This window comes from Pterocles gutturalis, unplaced genomic scaffold, assembly GCF_000699245.1.
Source record: "Pterocles gutturalis isolate BGI_N339 unplaced genomic scaffold, ASM69924v1 scaffold2037, whole genome shotgun sequence".
Classification (NCBI taxonomy): Eukaryota; Metazoa; Chordata; class Aves; order Pterocliformes; family Pteroclidae; genus Pterocles; species Pterocles gutturalis.
In genome coordinates this window covers 10581-27105 of record NW_010115121.1, presented here as the reverse complement: position 1 = coordinate 27105, position 16525 = coordinate 10581, and the positions used below count along the sequence as shown (strand labels likewise).

Sequence of the window (16525 nt, the reverse complement as noted above, 5' to 3'; positions counted from 1 at the left end):
CGGGCGTCTCGCAGCCTACCTTTGGCTGCCGGGCTGTCCGACGCCGGCTCCCTTACGCCCTCCGCCAGCAGCTCCGGTCTGGAAAACAGCGAGAAGCAAAGGGCACGTGCGTGAGGTCCCCAGCCAGCGACACCCTGCTGCTCCAGCATCCCCTGGGACAACGCTCCTCCAGCCAAAACCCACGAACCCTGGCTGGCTAACACCACTATAAAGCTCCTGCAATGCAACAGGAGAACTTTGGAAGTAATTTTCATGCCGACAGACTCTTTAGTGAGCTGATGTGATGCTCCTTGGGATGAGATGAAGTTGGTGATGGCTGAGCAGCTTCAGCCAGTGGTTACAGACCTTTAGGAGCCACGGTCCTGCGTGTTTCTCTGGGATGGGCGAAGCTGTGCACAGCACCTTTCAACATACAACTGGTGACAAGAATTGTCACTTGAGGATCTAATGCTAAAACCGCACAGTGAGGTGACAGCAGGGCTCGTTAGAGCTGTGCTACAGAGAAAGGGGTCTGGGATGGGGAGAGGAGAACCCCTAAAATGCGGTCAGGCTGGCCTGGGAGCTGCTGGTCTGATGCCACAAAACCTCGACTCTCCCAACATTTATTTTCTGTTTCAGCCACCTGCTATGTTGATTGAATCAGCTCTCTCCTCTGCAAAAGAGGCTGAGTCGGCGTTTGGGTGAGAAACCCCCCCAAAATACCTAGAGACATTTTCAAATCTCTGCTGGATCTGTTCCCTCTTTCAGGGCAATGCTGGTGTGTTACATCGGTCATCGTGGCTTCTCACAGCCCCTAGGTGCAGTGATAGCATCTTCCCTGATGCCTTGCAGCATCCCGACAAGGCACAGATGTGCACATCTGGACCTCAGCTGGAGCTGCTTCCCAGGAGAAAACCCCCCAGGGCTCCCAGCCCCATTCCTCACCCCATAACTGGCTCTGGCCCCCCTCACCCACCCTTGGGTGCTCCCTGCTGCTGTGCCCAAACCTTTGCAAAAGTGGGTTAAAAACCCCAAAAGACATCAAGGGACAGATGACAACAACATCGCTGCCTCTCAAGGATGGTTCCAACAAGGCAACAACCCTTGGTTGCTTCTAATCAAGCAAATTTATTGAAGATGACCAAGTGATGGATGGTCCCCTGGCCACTGCACAGCAGCAGGAGCTCCTCCGAGCAGGAGCATCCGCCCCAGGGGACGGCCACTCTGCCTGCCTTACCTTTTAATGACAAACTGGATGTTGTTACTCGCTTGCAGGATCTTCTTCAGCTTTGCAATCCCAAAGCAGTTGGGGCGCCGCAGGAGAATGCCGTCCGGCAAGCCCACAACAAAGAGGTCCTCGGGGTACATCAGGAACTTGGAGTAGGGAACTTTGACCGGCTCGGATATTCCTATGGCTTTCGCTGCAGGGGGACCAAATCTTGTTAAGTTTGCTGGACCTCCATGTCGGGTCAAAGCAGCAGCGAGACAATATGTTGGTGGATGAGTTGAAGAGGATTTTGGAGAGTTTGTTGTCACTTTGTGCCTGGTGGGGACGTCCCCAGTGGGGATGTCCCTGACACTGGTGGACACAAGATGAGGGACAGAGCCAGGCACCCACCCAGAGCTGGCTTTTGCATTTGCTGTGCTAACACAGCCTGCCTTTCGGTGGCACGCGTCAAAGGGGTTTCTACAAAGGTTGCAAGCATCTCTCCATGAGGAATGAGACCCCACGTCCAGACCTCCACGGACGTCCCTCTGCCAGATGAGGGGACGGGGAACGTGCCTGGGGGTGGCCTGCCAGCCTGTACAACCGAGCGTGGCAAGGGCTCCCTTTGCTCCGCTAAATATTCCCAATAAGCCACCAAAGAGCTGGCACCAAGCAGCGCTGTTCGGCCAGAGGTGAAAAACCGGGACAAAATCCCACGAGTGTGGGCAAGACTCCCAGGCCATCACTAAAGCGTGGGGTACAGCCAGGGCCATCGCTCCATCGGCCGTTCCAGCTGCGTCCCCAGCACCTAACCCTGCCCAAGAGCATCCCAGCCCTTCTCCTTTCCCGTGGTCACGACGAGCTCTGGCAGCACAGCATCAGGTCAAGAGCATCCCAGCCCTTCTCCTTTCCCCTGGTCATGACGAGCTCTGGCAGCACCGCATCAGCTTTTGGGGACCATCAGGCAGAGCTGCGTCTCCTGGTCCTGCCAGTGGCCAAAACTTTCTGCCAGCTCTTAAAATGCACATCTGACCTCACTTGTATTTTTTTCTGTGTTAAATAATCCTTCTAGAAGCGGGTGAGCAGAGCATGCTGAGTGCCAGCCCCTGGCGCCGGGGTCCCACCAGCCTTCCTGGGCCATGCCATCACCCCCTTGGGTGGAAAACCCTCTCTGATATGTCAAACAAGCGATGAGAGGAAACACTTTGGTCCTTCCCTCCACGGAAGGAAGGCTGAAGGTTCCGGCAGCAATTCCTGGGCTGCAGCCAGCAAAAGGGCATCGAGGAAACCAAGGGGAAGAGCTGCAATAACAAGGCCAGGGAGATTTCAAAAGCATTTGTAAGCCCAGCAGACAGCAAAGGAACAAATTAGATTGCACCTTCACTCAGCTGCTGGTTTGGAAATGGTAGGTGACATTTCAGAGCAATTAGGAGCTTCCCATGGCAGAGGCTGGCACTCGGCATGATGAACATGTGTTAATGACCATCTTACCATATCTCGTGTTGAACAAAATTTCAACTTGTTTCCTCAAATGACTTAAAACATCCCCTACGCCATCTGCAAAAAAAAAAAGAAAAAAAAGAAAAAAAAGAAAAAAAAATAAAAAAAAAAAAAAAAAAAAAAAAAAAAGAAAAAAAAAAGAAAAAAAAAAGAAAAAAAAAGGAAAAAAAAAGAAAAAAAAAAAGAAAAAGATAAATGCTCTCAGAAACTAGCTGTCTCCAGGGCAAAAAACACACAGCACAGGTGAGCAGCCCCTGACCTCTTCCTGCCTCCCAAAATGAGCTGCCTCCAAGCTCATCCCCAAGGAAGGGCAGCGATGCACCTGCCATGGAGCTGTGCTAGCAGCAAGGAGGAAAAAAAAATAGGGGAAAAAGTAAATCTGGGCAAGAGAGGGGAGGACAGAGCCTGAGAACACAGCAGTGCCCTTCAGTGCTGAGCGTTTCGGAGGCTGAATGCTTTGTTGATAAAGTAAGAAGCTCAGGAAACCCAACCCGAAATACATCTGTGTTCATCCATCCTTTCAAAAACTTGCAACGATGGGCAATGCTCGGAGTTCATCAGCCACTCACCTGATCCCTCCATCTGCTTTTCTTCATGTCGTGACTCCTCACTGGGCCCCTTCTCCGGCCCTGCCGAGGAAGAGGAGGGTTAGCAGTGGCCAGCACCAGCAGAAACAAACCAGACACGAGCAGGGGGCTTCAGGGTCCCCTGCAGTCACGCAGCTGTCCCCTCCCTGCACTAAGCTCTGAGCACACGTCCCAGTGCAGGCTCGGGCTGGCAGCATCACGCCTGGAGCTGCATCAGCAGAATACACCCATCACCTACACCCAAGAGGTCTGCCCGCCCTTCGGCGTCGGCTTCCCAGCACAGGTGAGACCCAGCGCCTGGCAGGAGCCACAGTGCCGGCACAAATCCCCCAGGGCAATCCCAGTCAGAGCTGGGCAGAGCAGCCAGGGTTTGCAGTGAGCTGGAGCGAGACTGGGAAGGAGTGGCAGTGCTGGAAAAAGCCACCAGTTTGTCTGTCAGAGCTCCCAGCTGGCCTGATTGAGGCCATGACTCTGGAATTGAGCCCCTACTCCATCACCTTGGCTCATAAATGGTATTTTCTCATTTCTGACACACACACACACACACACACACACTCCCATGCCCCCACGCAGTCTCCTGGATGCTTCAGTTCTGGTACCTGCGACTGTCTCGAGGATGTAGTTCGGCTCCTCCGAGGCCATGTGCGTGGGCACCGGGTCATGCATCTCATCCGAACCGGGCGATCGGTCTGTGGACAAAACCCCACGGGCAGCTTTGGTTTAGATGCTGGGGGGCACCATCCCCAAAACAGGGTTCAGAGGGTCCTGGCCCATCAGCAAGGGCTGAGTGAAGGGCCCCCCGCTCCTGGGAGCCCCACAGATCACAGCCCCACACCAGGAGATGTTCTGGGGGTGCAAGTGCCTTTTTCTACCCTGAGACCACCTGGAGCTCGTCCCTGAAACACACTCGACCTCTCAGCCCAAAGGAAAAGAGCAAAAGTTTCTTCCTAACCTCCACAGAAGGTGAAGAGCAAAAACAGTTCAAAATTATTTACTTGGCGTAATTCCATCTAGACACTCAATTTTGACCTAAGAAGTTAATGCTGCTTGACTGAGCCACTCCACCATGGGAAAACTAACACTGCCTCCCTCCCCAAAATCAAACCTCCTTGGGTTCTCCTTACATAATCCATATGCCCTCTTCATTTAAACCTGTCTCCCTTAATGCTGGGCTCTCCAATGCCCTCAAAGCACTATCCAAATTTAGCTTTAAATAAACCTTCAGCCAGTTTAAATACTTCCATCAGGTCACTTCTTAATCATCACCTCACAGGATAAATAATCCAAATTTCATCAATTTCTCCCTGTAGGTGAACACGTCTTTTCTATTAATCCTCCTCCCTGCCCTTGGCTCTACTCCCTCTGATTGAACTCGATCTTCAAATGATGGACTCTGGACTTGGAAGTGTGATCTGCCCGGCACCACAGAAGTGATAACACCTCCTCCTCACTTGCACCGCCAGCTCGCCACGGATTAGCTTTCTTCTCTTCCATTAGCTGCCAAGTCAAAAATTAAAATGTTTGATCTGCCACTATACCTTGTTCATTCTCCTTCCCCTATATTAACCATACGTTAACTGCGATAATCCTAGAGCGACTCCCCAGATATCACCGTATTAAGGGGACCGCTACGTTTTGGGTGCAAGACAGACCACAGCAGTGCAGCGGGGCTGGGTGTCACTGCTGTCCCCAGCATTGCTCGCCCTCAGGCACACTGGGAGTCCTGTTGCTGCCCTCGTTCTGGTGAGATTATTAATTAATGTTTGTAAAGCACATGGAAAATGCAAAGTGCTAACCATCCACTCATTAAACCCCAAGGATCATCCTACCACTTGCTGTGCTGACCAGGTCAGGTAACTGGAAAACAACTCTCCAAGCTGCCCCTTGAGCACCCAACTGCTCATCTCCATCACCACCAACCTCGCCGGGCAGAAACGTGGGGAAACGCATCAGCACCACCGATTCCAACACGTTTGCAGCACGTGCTTAATATTAAACCTGTTCTTATGAACTCTTCAGGTGTTTTTTCTAAATTAAAGGACCTTATCAAAAGCATCCTGTGCTCAGTCATAGAATCATGGAAAAGACCACTGAATCATTGGAAAAGACCTCAAGGATCAAGTCCAACCGTCAACCCAACACCACCTAACTCACTAAACCACATCCCGAAGCACCACATCGACACGTTTCTTGAACCCCTCCAGGGATGGTGACTCCACCACTTCCCTGGGCAGCCTGTTCCAATGCCTCATCACTCTTTCAGTGAAGAAATTTTTTCTAATATCCAGCCTAAACCTCCCCTGGCGCAACTTGAGGCTGTTTCCTCTTGTCCTATCACTTGTTGCTCTAGAGAAGAGGCCAGCACCCACACACCTGGGATCCTCCAAGCCCGCCCGTGAAGGAAAGCAGTAAACCAAGCTTGCTATCAAGATAGAAAAGCAATGAAGGAGAGAGAGAGAAACAAAAAAGAGCCCTAAAAACACCCTCCACAACCTCCAGGAAACCAGCTCATTCCCAATATGCCTCTTAAAATGACTTTCAGGGAAGAAAGACCAGCACATGGGCAAGGGGGGGACCTTCCATGCTGGGTGATAACCCACAAATGCCTCTTCACCCAGCAAAATGCTGAGACATGATGCAGCCAGTACCCCAGTGCCTACCTGGCACGGTGATCTGGATTATGTCCAGCTCGTCCGGCTCAATTTTGATCTGCCTGATCCCACCCAGCTCTCCTGAGGTACCTACCGGGGAAAGGCAAGGACAGGTAAATCGCCAACTGGAACCAGTAACGCTGCATCTGCCCACCACCAACACAGGTAGGGCAACCGTGGCTGGCGAGGACTTCTGTGATTTCCTTCTTGTTGGTGGTGCTCAGAGCACCGACGCCACTGATTTCTCGGTGACCCAATAGTGACAGCTTTCAGGGAGAAGGGAACTCAAGCATCACTTTTTAAAGATGTGCTTAAGTCTCGTTATTTTAATTTATGCATTTTTGGGACCCAGCTGGAGGGTCACAGGGTAACACCCTTCATCTCTGCAGCTACTGAATGGGGATAAAATCCTGAGAAAACTGCTCTGTGGGGCAACCAGGGAACTGGTGCCACACATCCGAGTTACTTTACAGGCAACTTCTTCAGTGTCCCCCTCATCATCAGTATTTTGGAAGAGAAAATGAACAATTCCTCACCTGGTTCACAGCTTTCAGAAACACCACACTTCTCAGACCTGGAAGAGAAAGGCAGACAAAAGAGGTGGTCATGGAACAACCAAAGGAAAAGCTTAAAACCCCCCCAAAAACCCTTAAAACTTAAAAGGACTGATCCTGGCAGGAGGCAGAAACTCCGCAGCCCCACATGATGCCAGGGCTGCAGAGGGGTCCCTGGGGACACTGCACCCATGGTCCCAGAAGTGGCACGACATCCGTGGCTGCAAGGAAAAGCTCTGGGGGTTTCTCTGCAAAGAAGCCCTGTTCCCAAACCCTCCCCAGTTCTGCACCACTGCTGATGGCAGCCTGGCCTCCAGCCATCGGTGGTTGTAACCGCAGCAGAGAGATCTCCTGGAAGCAAGAAGGGTTTTAAGCTCAAAACCTGGTTGACTGCACCCCTCTGCGGCAGACAGCAGTGCATAAAGCATCATTACAATGTGGTTGCTCGTGGAGCTAAAGCAAATAGGGAGAAAGGCAAAAAAGTCAATTGATTTGGTAAATATTTATTCTGCTCAAAGCTTTTTTCCCCTGAAAACTGGGCACTATCCCAAACTTGTGTCTACAGCTAACTTTGCATGCTCAGGAATTTACCCAAGGTGTTCAGCATCCAAATGAGATTACTTTGCATTCTCAGGAGGCGTTCGCTTTCTGTCTCGCTCTTTCTTAAACAAAACCAACCACAGCGCTTTGGCAGCCAAGGAGCCAAGGACCGGCACTGGAAAACTCACGCTGGTCCTTCAGGGGGAAGGAAAACCCTTCTGAGCCAGTGCAGCATCCCTGCTGGCTCAGGGGGGATGCTCAAAAGCACCTCTCGCTTCCCTAAATCCACTCAGCAGCATCAGCAGGACAAACTACGGGCAATGCGAAGGAAGCCAGGAGTGCTCTTGAAAAGTTCTTCCTAAATGCCGTGCGGGTAAAAAGCATCTCTGGGCTAGAAAGGACCTTATATATTACCCAGGAGCCTCGGGAAGGGTTTTCAACTCTCCCACTTCAGGTCAAAGTCAACCTTTCCCTAGGGAAATTTCGGAGGAGGGCTTTCCTAGGGAGTGTGTTATGCCACATGGGATCCAGCCCTTCTCTGTGGAGCACCTGGCGCTGCCCTTTCCCTGGAACTGGAAATGTCCTGCTCCTACCAGGGAACAGAGGTTCCTTGTTTGCAGGAAGAGCACAGTGGGATTTGAATACACACATATTTTTCCCTGCAGATAGGTGTTACTAATGCACTGGGAGATTTTGGGGGGATGTAAGTTTACCCCTGTGCACCACCACTGCAGTTCACGATTCCTTTTTGTAACCAGAGGTGCACAGGAACCCTGGGGGCCGTGGCCCCACTCAATATGCACGCACACTGCGTAAATTAAGAATAAGGCACATATATATACACAGCTAGGAGAAACTGGAAAGTGACCCCAGGATGATGGGTAGGTTGTGCCAGACTCACTGGTCAGCCCAGCCCAACCCAGTCTGGTCCACATCACAGCACCACCCCAGGGAGGATGATCCGAATCGGGCTGGGTACAAACCACCCCTGAAAACCCTCTTTTTCCCTCATAGGGTCTTCTACGGTGGTTTTCCTGCACTGTACAACCTCCACCTGGCCCACAGCTGGAGTGCAGTGGGTGAGACGGGGATGGTGGAGCATCAGGGGGGGCTGTACAGGGACCACGAGCCTCAAACATCAGCTCCCGCACCACTGGCACGCTCCCCCAGACACGCAGGGGCTGGTTTTCTACCTATTGCTTTGCAGAAATCAGCTCGGCATCCCTAATACCCCATCCTTCCACCTCCTTGTTTCTGGTCACACCAATTTAACCACACAGTGGGATCCCCTGTTGCAAAAATTAAAAGTGTCCTAATTGCAAATGTTAACAAATGAAGGGGAAAACGAGAAGCCCCGCAGTGTGCTCAGAGGCCAGCGGTATCTGAAGCATCCCTGTTTCCTCTGGCATCCAGCACGCAGCGGATGCTCTGCTGCTCCCCAAGTCTAACTGCCTCCAGACACAGAGCAATTCAGCAAGGTGCAGAGAGCAAAAAACAGCTGAAGGATGGCTTCGTGTCTCAGTCCTACGTGAGGATCCTGGAGATTTAGTTCCTCATAACACCAGTGAAGCACCTCAGACCAGGACCCAGCCCAGCTGAATTCCCATCGCTGAGGCTCTCAACCCAAGTCCCTTCATCACTGAGAAGAGAAACAGGCACTGGTGGGGTGGGATTCCCCCAACCCGCTGTAAATGGTTGGAAAGGGCTGACTCACCTGGCGCGCTGACCTGGCCGCTGATGAGAGGTGCTGGAGGGACTCAGCCAGTCCCGGAGCGACTCAGCCAGTCCTGGCGCAGCCAGAGTGGCCACGCTGCCATGGCCCTGTGTCACCAGCACAGCGTTTAGGGGTGCTGTCCTTCGTGGGTAGCCACAGAGAGCTGGTCCACGCAAGCCAACCCAGCCACCCCGATCATAACATCCTTTCCGTGCCCACGGCTGATTCTTCTTCACTACAGCCATTTACGGTGAAGCCACATAAGCGAGGAGTCACCTCCCTTGGCAGAGCTCCAGCACAGCTCATCTCATACTGGCAGCTCTCACATGCCATGGTGCAAGGAAGCAGGGATGGTGCCTGCAAAGCGCAGGCAACATCACCATGGCATGGCATGGGGCATGAGTGACACCCACGGGGTGCTCCCAGCACCCCACCCCTGGCAGAGGAGAGGGCAAGAAGAATTTGGTGTGTTCCATTTAGCAAAATAAAGACTGGGAGGGGACATGGTTGGTGTCCCGCAGCAGTGGGGCAGCGAAGTTGTGGAAGGGCCACCCCAACCTTGTGGGGTAAAACCATCGCCAAAGCTTCCTTGGAAGCTGGAGATACCCAGAGGGCTGGGGGAGAACTGGTGGAGACTCCAACCTGTTGCAGATTCATGTTAACGAAGAGCCAAGAAAGGAGGGGAACCCAACAGATGCCATGGAGGAGACAGGGACAAGTTACCCCATCTCCCATCCCGGCCATAGTAGGGTCTGCAGCCCCAGCTGGCGGAGGTGTCAGCACCAGGTGGTAAAATTCTGTGCTGGAGAGGCTGAGGAGTTTTTTCCATCCTATCCACAACCGAGCCAGCCGCATGAGGCAAGGCTGGGAAAAGGCTCCTCACCCTGTGGCACAGCTGCTAATACTGCTGCCTTGCTTTTTTTCTTTAAAATTATTTTAAAGGTAAACATTGGGGCTAAATACGACCTAGCTTCTGACCAGCCGAAGCAAAAATGAAGGCAACTGGAGCTATACAGAGACAAATACCTCCTGGGATCTCCCAGCATGGGCTGGAAAGCAGTGCTGCATGCTCCATAGGCGCCAGCAGCGTGTTACAGACCTGTCTAGTTCGTGGCACGTTGTACCAGAAACAGGTACTCTCGTAAAAAGCCTCCTGCCCTCCTGAACTTGGTAACACCTTTATTGAAACATCTGTTAATCCACTATTAGTCTCCCTGCGAGCTTTATAAAGAAGTAACTCTTCATTAGCAGGATGTTCTGTTAGGGTGCTGGCAGAGAGTGAAACCTTGGGCCATGCTTTAACACCGGAGATCGCTCCTGCAGATAATCCCAGCCTGCCCAGGCACGGCCCCGATTTCATCAGCTTTGTACAAAATCAATGAGTCCAAACTTTGCTATTTTGGCTTGCAAAAGGCTGGGGATGCTTGGCCTCCTCCTGTACCATCGCAGCGGGTTTTTAGGGAGGCAGGAAAGCAACACCCTTCCAGCAGCACAGCAATAACCTGCTGAGCGTCTTAATGCCCCCAAAATAACTCTCCAAGGGATGTCACTTGGCGGTGGCCAGGGAACAGAGGTGCCACTTACCTGCTGTTGACCTGTGAGGTCCCTGCCAGGTCCAGCACAGCCCCGCGGTGCGGCTCGGGGGAGATCTCCCCAGGGGGGCTGGAGGGCTCCAGCTTAGTTGGATCTTTGGTAAATTTGCTTCCTGGTGCCAGGTACACAGAGTGTGTTTGGAAGGAAAAGGAAAAACCAGAATTAGCAACCAGAGATGCCAGCGATGCAGTTTTTCCACCTTCATTTTCCCCTATCCCAGAGCTGAGGTGGGGACTGGGGACAGGTTATCAATCATCACCTGCTTATAAAGAGAAGGGTATGGATTTAATCAGGTTTACATGTTAAAATAATCACAAACTTTTGCTTAAACCTCTGCGTAACTGTGTGCCGGGAAGCCCTGCCGGGGATGGAGCATCTCCAGCAAGGGCTGGCTGCTGGGACAGGGTGCCGAGAGGTGGGGACCGGGGTCAGAAAGCCCAGGCATGGCCAGGGCCATGGACCAGTGCTGCAGGAGCAAGCCCCAAAGCAGGGACAGCCCTGTCCCAAAGGAGGGGCCGGGAGCCCAGCAAAGCCCCGAGCAGCAGTGCCCCAGGGAGCCCCATCCTGCAGCAAGCGCAGCACTCCGCAGGAGCAATCTTTGCTGCAGCACCGCAGAGGGGGACAAAAGCATCCTGTCACCATGAAAAACCTCCTCTCTCCCTTCTCTGTTCCTCAGCAACCTGAAAAGAGACGAAACAAAACCTCAGCAATGACCTTGGAGATGAAAAGAGTGATCTGAAGGCAGGGGAGGAAATGAAAAGTGGGGAAGGTGAGCGAAGAGCTGAAGGACCCGTGCTGGGGGAAGGAGGGAACGAAATTACACCACGAGGCTGCAGAAACCACGTAGGTGTCTTGTTAAATAGCTGCTGCCAAAGGCCCTTCTCTGGTCTCAAAAGTGCCATCGCGACATCCCCACCCTTCCAAAACACATCCCAGCCGTGGGAACACGAAGCCTTTCTCCTTTCAGCTCCAGCCTGCAAGGAAGGGCAGGGCTCTGGCAATGGGACCAGGAGCAATAGAGAGCCTTAAAGACACTATTTATCTCCTGACAGGCCAAAAGGCTCCTTTTAATTTGTGCTTTCTATGGACCAAATCTTGTTCTCGCAGCAGCGAAGGCTGCCTGAAGCTGCTACCCAAGGGAGTAGCAAAAATAGGTTTCCTAGCAGTGGTGGGTATTTTAATTAAAGGGTGAGCAAAACTGTACAGGGAAGCATTGGGATACTTTGCAGTCGGCAATTTAAAATACAGCTCCGCTCGGAAAATAGTGTCTTTGCAAAAATGGCACCTCCTGACTCAGCAGATGTCGTCTTTTTTTCTTTTTTTTTTTTTTTTTTTGCACAGTCAGATGTGCTGATGCGCATCACAAAAAGCCAGGTTTCATGTGTTTTGCTTCTGGTAGCCCTGCAGGGACCAGTCAGGGGAGGGGGAACCGCCACCCACCCCGGTCCTGCTGGGTTTGCTGCCTCATCTCCCCATTTCCACCTGCACCCCGCTGCCACGTAACCCCCACGCTTGTCGCACGGTGCTTTCCATCAGCAGCTCTTGATGTGCAGACAGGCTATGCCTCCCCCCAGACACTGCAACCACAATGGATTTGCAAGAAAATCCATGCGTCCCAAGACACGTTCAGTGTTCCATCCCTTCGGGGTGGATTGGAGCTTGAAAAATCCTCTTCTTGAAAAAAAAAGTCATTAATGGGGCTGGAGACAAAGGAACCCACCCCATCGAGGTGGGTTAGAGCTTAAAAAATACTTTTCTTGAGAAAAAAAAAGTAATTAATGGGGATGGAGTCAAAGAAATCTGCCCCATGAAGGTGGGACCCCCTCCAGGCTCTGCTGGAGATCCCCTTTGGGCGTCATCATCCCCATGGAGCACCCCCAGGGCTGTCATGGGGCCACAGGGGTTAATTTGGCTGGTGAAGGTGTCAGAGCAGAAGGTGTCTGGAAAGCTGCCAGTGTGTGGGGTTGGCAGCTTGGGGAAAAAAAAAAAAAACAACCCCAAAACACGTCTTCACTTGCGAGCCAAGCCCAGGCGAGCTGGGAGCAAGGCTGGGCGGTGACAAATGGGGGTGCAATGGCATATTTCAGGTGGGTAGCAGGGTTATGGGACTGAGACAGCTGCTGGAGCAAGGGTTGGGTCGGACCATACCACTACCTGTCTCCTTTTATTTGCCAAGAATTAGCCTGGCTTCTTCAGCTCAAACCAAAAACACAAGGCAAAGAAAGCCAAAGAAACCCCCCTCTTAGGGTTTTGTCACTGAAAAAATTGATTTTTTGTTGTTCTTCTTTTAAAAACAGTCAATGGCTGGATGATGCTAGCACTTCCCAGCCAAAAAGAAAAAAATAATTTCCCAGTGAGGAACCCAGCAGCGATTTTTCTTCCTCCCGAGAGCACAGAAACACGCCGTGCACTGCCTGGAGCCGCAGCTCAGCCTGGCACAGGAGCCAGCCCAGCCTCTCGCACCAGGGATTTCTCGCTTAAACCTTCAAAACACTATTTAAGGGGCACACAGTGCTTGCACCGATCCCAGGCAAAGGGAATCTCATCACGCCTGGGTGTAAGGCACAGACAAGGCTTCTCCTCACTGAGCATAATTGCACGTCTTGTGCTTTTGCTGCTTACAGGTGACATTATTTCAACTCTGCTTCTCTGGATAATCTTTCAATTTTGTGAGCAATAAATCAAAGGACATGGAGAACGTACCTGTAAAAATTCTCTCATCAAACATCCTAGAAGGAAAGGAAAAAAAAGGGATTAGAAATAGGAGCTTCTAATGACTGAATTTTATTAATGAACAGCATTAAACCAAGTCAAAATACTAATTTAATTCATTCCCTAAAAAAAAAAGGGAATGAATTTTTCAGGGAAAAAAAAAAAGCCTTTTAGCCTGTTGTGCAACCAAGCAATCTCTCAGCATATGCTTTGTAACTAAAGCACCTTTAAATCTGCTTATAAGTCATTCGCTTCATTTAATTAACTTATTAAATGAGGCTGCTACAGGCTGGCTTTACCAAAAGAGCTGGACCTTCACTTCATGACGTAATGATGTAGACCATTGACCAGATGTCACCTGTCTCCTGAATATCATATTTTGGTGCCAGCCGTGTCCAGGGGCATGTCCCAGGGCCTGATCCAGCCCAGCACAGCCCAAACAGTGTGGGACAAAGCGGCTCTTCCACTGCTCAGCATCTGGAAAGCTAATTCCTTTTAGGATGCCCGAGTCCTGTTGATGTTGGTGATTTTAGCCCCCTTGGGAGCCTTATCTGGGGTTTTTCTGCACCGCAGTTTCACACCTCTAGCAGGGGAACAACACAAGCGTTGCACAGGCAGGGAGTGAATAAATAAATATATTACAAAGCAGATTTTCCTGATGGAGAAGCCAAGAGGGGTTGCACGGTGCAGAGATAACCGGGAAAGCGTCCACTCCTCCTACGCCGCTGTAAACGCAGACACTGAGACACAACACCCTGCCCAGAGGCGATGCATCCTCATCAGCGTACATATGGGATGTCCAGAAGCGATCACCGCAAAACAAGATGGAGGGGAATCCCCGTGCAGCATGAATATGGATGTTCCTCCTCCCACCCGGAGGCACCGCTCCCACCCCGCCAAATGCCACTGGATAGAGTCGTGCCACAATCAGAGGCTCCCATTAGGGAGCCGGGGGGGGGGAATAAAAAAGGGTAAAACAAATGAACCCTTATGAGCACAGAGGGAACAGAGCTGAAATCCCCAAGCCCCCTCAAGACCAAGCAGCCCCCCCTTGCCCTCCTCGCCACCCACCTTTTGATGACAAAATGGATGTTGTGCCTCTCCTCCAATATCCGCTTGAGTTTGGGGACGCCGTAAGTGCAAGGCCGTTTGAAGGGTATTTTGTCGGGGATGCCGATGATCTCCACCGCCTCAGGGTCACAGGCGATCTTCCGGTAGGGGACGGGGACCATGTGGTCTAACCCCAAGGCTTCGGCTGCAAGGTGAGCGCATGGTTTTCACTTAAACACGTGCTTTTCCTTTTCCAGATGATAAATTGAAGGTGTAAAGGCTTGAACTCAAGCAGAGCGAGTGCCTCCTGCCCTCTTCTCCTTTGCTTGTCCCAGAAGGTGAGCCCCAGGAGCCGCAGGCCGATGGGAGATGGGACAACAGGGAGACAATGCATCTGCAAACACAGCTAATGGTGTCCTCCAAAAGAAGCTGTGGATGCCCCATCCCTGGAGGGGTTCAAGGCCAGGCTGGATGAGGCTTTGAGCAACCTGGCCTAGTGGGAGGTGTCCCAGGTGTCCCTGCCCGTGGCAGGGGGCTGGTACTTGATGGGTCCCCTTCCAACCCAAACCATTCCACGATTCTATGAAAACCCCCAAAAGCATCGCATTGCTCAAACCAGGGGCAAGCTGGCCCACGTGCCGTCCCCAACCTCCCTGTGACTTCAGCAGGTCGCTGAGCTATATAGCTCATGCCCTGCACAGAACATATATAGATTATAAATTACAGAGCTCACCTACAGCCCATATATAACTCACGAGTTGCACAGCACTTATCTATAGCCCATCTCGATAACTCACGAATTACGCAGCCTGATGAGGACAGTACTGGTGACTCTAGCCCATCAGCCCATTCCTGAGCACTTTTCTGAGCTCACAGCTGCCCAAATGCCCAGAATCTAACCCAAAATCACTGTCTGCAGCAAGGGGAACACCAAATATGCCCATAAGCTGTGCAGGTGGAAAAAAAAGCAGCTGCAATAACAACAACCTTCTTTTTTCCCTGCCATGTTAATTTAAATCGGCCGCATGCCTCTGCTCCCCCTTGCCCGTAAGCGGCACCGGCGCCCGCGTGCTCTGACCCGGCATGCCACACCGTTTTACAGCCCAGTTATAAATTCCTCGATGGTGAGTGGGGCTCCAAATGGAAATATTGACATAACCTTCAGCAGACACCCAGAGACTGGGAGCTGCTGGGCTAAATGTGTTCGGAAGAGAAGGGAGCTCTAGCATATGGCTTCTGCTGCTGTGTTAGGGAACAAAAATGATTGCTGTATAATGATATGCAAACCACAAGCACTGCAGATGCATAATGGGATATTAACTCCTACTCACCATATCTGCTGTTAAACAGAATTTGCACGCACTCCCTAAGGGTGTTGATATCTTCAGTTTCTTTTATAAAACTGTCCCACTTATCTATCAAAACAAAATATAAGAAATAAGGAACTTCCATATGGTTCATACACAGCAGATGCACTTTTCTCGCGCAAAGCGCTGGGAAGCAGGAACAAGATTTTGCTTCTTTAAAAAATAATGATTTCCCTCTTCCTAAGTGGATTCTGCCAGGCTGGCAGATAAGGTCTGGGCTTCCCCAGCCCCAGCCCCAAGCAACCTCCTCTGCAGCCATGCATGTGCAAAGCAGATTCCTAAGAAATGACCCCATAAAACTTCTCAACCCTGAAATGAAAGACCCTCCGGGACAGAGCAAACTCAACCTGAAACGAACCTTTGAAAGGCACGGCCATTTCACAGAGGAGTTTTTTCATCTCCTCCTCTTTTCCAACCTTCCCATCCATATTTTTCTCTTTTTTTTTATTAAGGCACGAAGGTGAGGGGTTTGATGGAAACAGGTCGGCACTTTTCGGTTGCATTTCCCTTGGGTGGGCTGGAGGTGGGGAAATGGCAAAGTCTCCTCCCCATTGCTGAGCCCCTGGGCATCACTGCAGAATCACGCCTGGTTAGTGGGTTTCAGATATTTTGAAATAATGCCAAGCTTTTGGCGGGTGTTAGGCGAACAGCCTCACCCGAAGCCATGCCTTGGCTTCCCATGGACAAAGTGGGAATGGGATTTCCCAGCTGGCCAGCAGCGCTTGAGGACCAAGTGTTGTGGAGGTGGCAGGGATGGACCTGAATAGGGCTGAAGGTCTCAGCTGTAATGCTGAGATGTTGCAGCAAGTAAAGGGAAAAAATCCCCCGCTGCAGCACCTCCAGCGCTGCTGGGTCCCTGCAGAGGATGGAGATGGCCAGGAGACACCGGAGAGAGACGGGGATAGGGGGGAACCTTTCCCTAAGAGGTGGCTGCCGGCCACCTCCAACACCCAAGTAGGACACAGACCTGTCTTGTCATGGACGATGGAGAAGAGGATCCGCTTGGACGAGTGCACGTTCTGGATGAGGGGACCTCCGGAGACCGATGATTTCTGTCCTGGACAAGAGGGG

At 51.6% G+C, this 16525-nt stretch overlaps 1 protein-coding gene across 1 annotated transcript in view; it reads right to left on the bottom strand.

Moving 5' to 3' along the window:
• GTF2IRD1 (GTF2I repeat domain containing 1) overlaps positions 1 to 16525 on the bottom strand; it is a 45022-nt gene that overhangs the window by 18018 nt on the left and 10479 nt on the right. Inside the window, exons 6-17 of the mRNA XM_010075058.1 lie at positions 16422 to 16511; positions 15419 to 15502; positions 14109 to 14292; positions 13029 to 13054; positions 10317 to 10437; positions 6461 to 6498; positions 5934 to 6014; positions 3873 to 3962; positions 3256 to 3315; positions 2678 to 2743; positions 1217 to 1400; positions 20 to 78 (exon numbers count right to left, since the gene is read on the bottom strand). Of these exons, the coding sequence (XP_010073360.1) occupies positions 20 to 78; positions 1217 to 1400; positions 2678 to 2743; positions 3256 to 3315; positions 3873 to 3962; positions 5934 to 6014; positions 6461 to 6498; positions 10317 to 10437; positions 13029 to 13054; positions 14109 to 14292; positions 15419 to 15502; positions 16422 to 16511 (1083 nt within the window). The remainder of the gene's footprint in view (positions 1 to 19; positions 79 to 1216; positions 1401 to 2677; positions 2744 to 3255; positions 3316 to 3872; positions 3963 to 5933; positions 6015 to 6460; positions 6499 to 10316; positions 10438 to 13028; positions 13055 to 14108; positions 14293 to 15418; positions 15503 to 16421; positions 16512 to 16525) is intronic.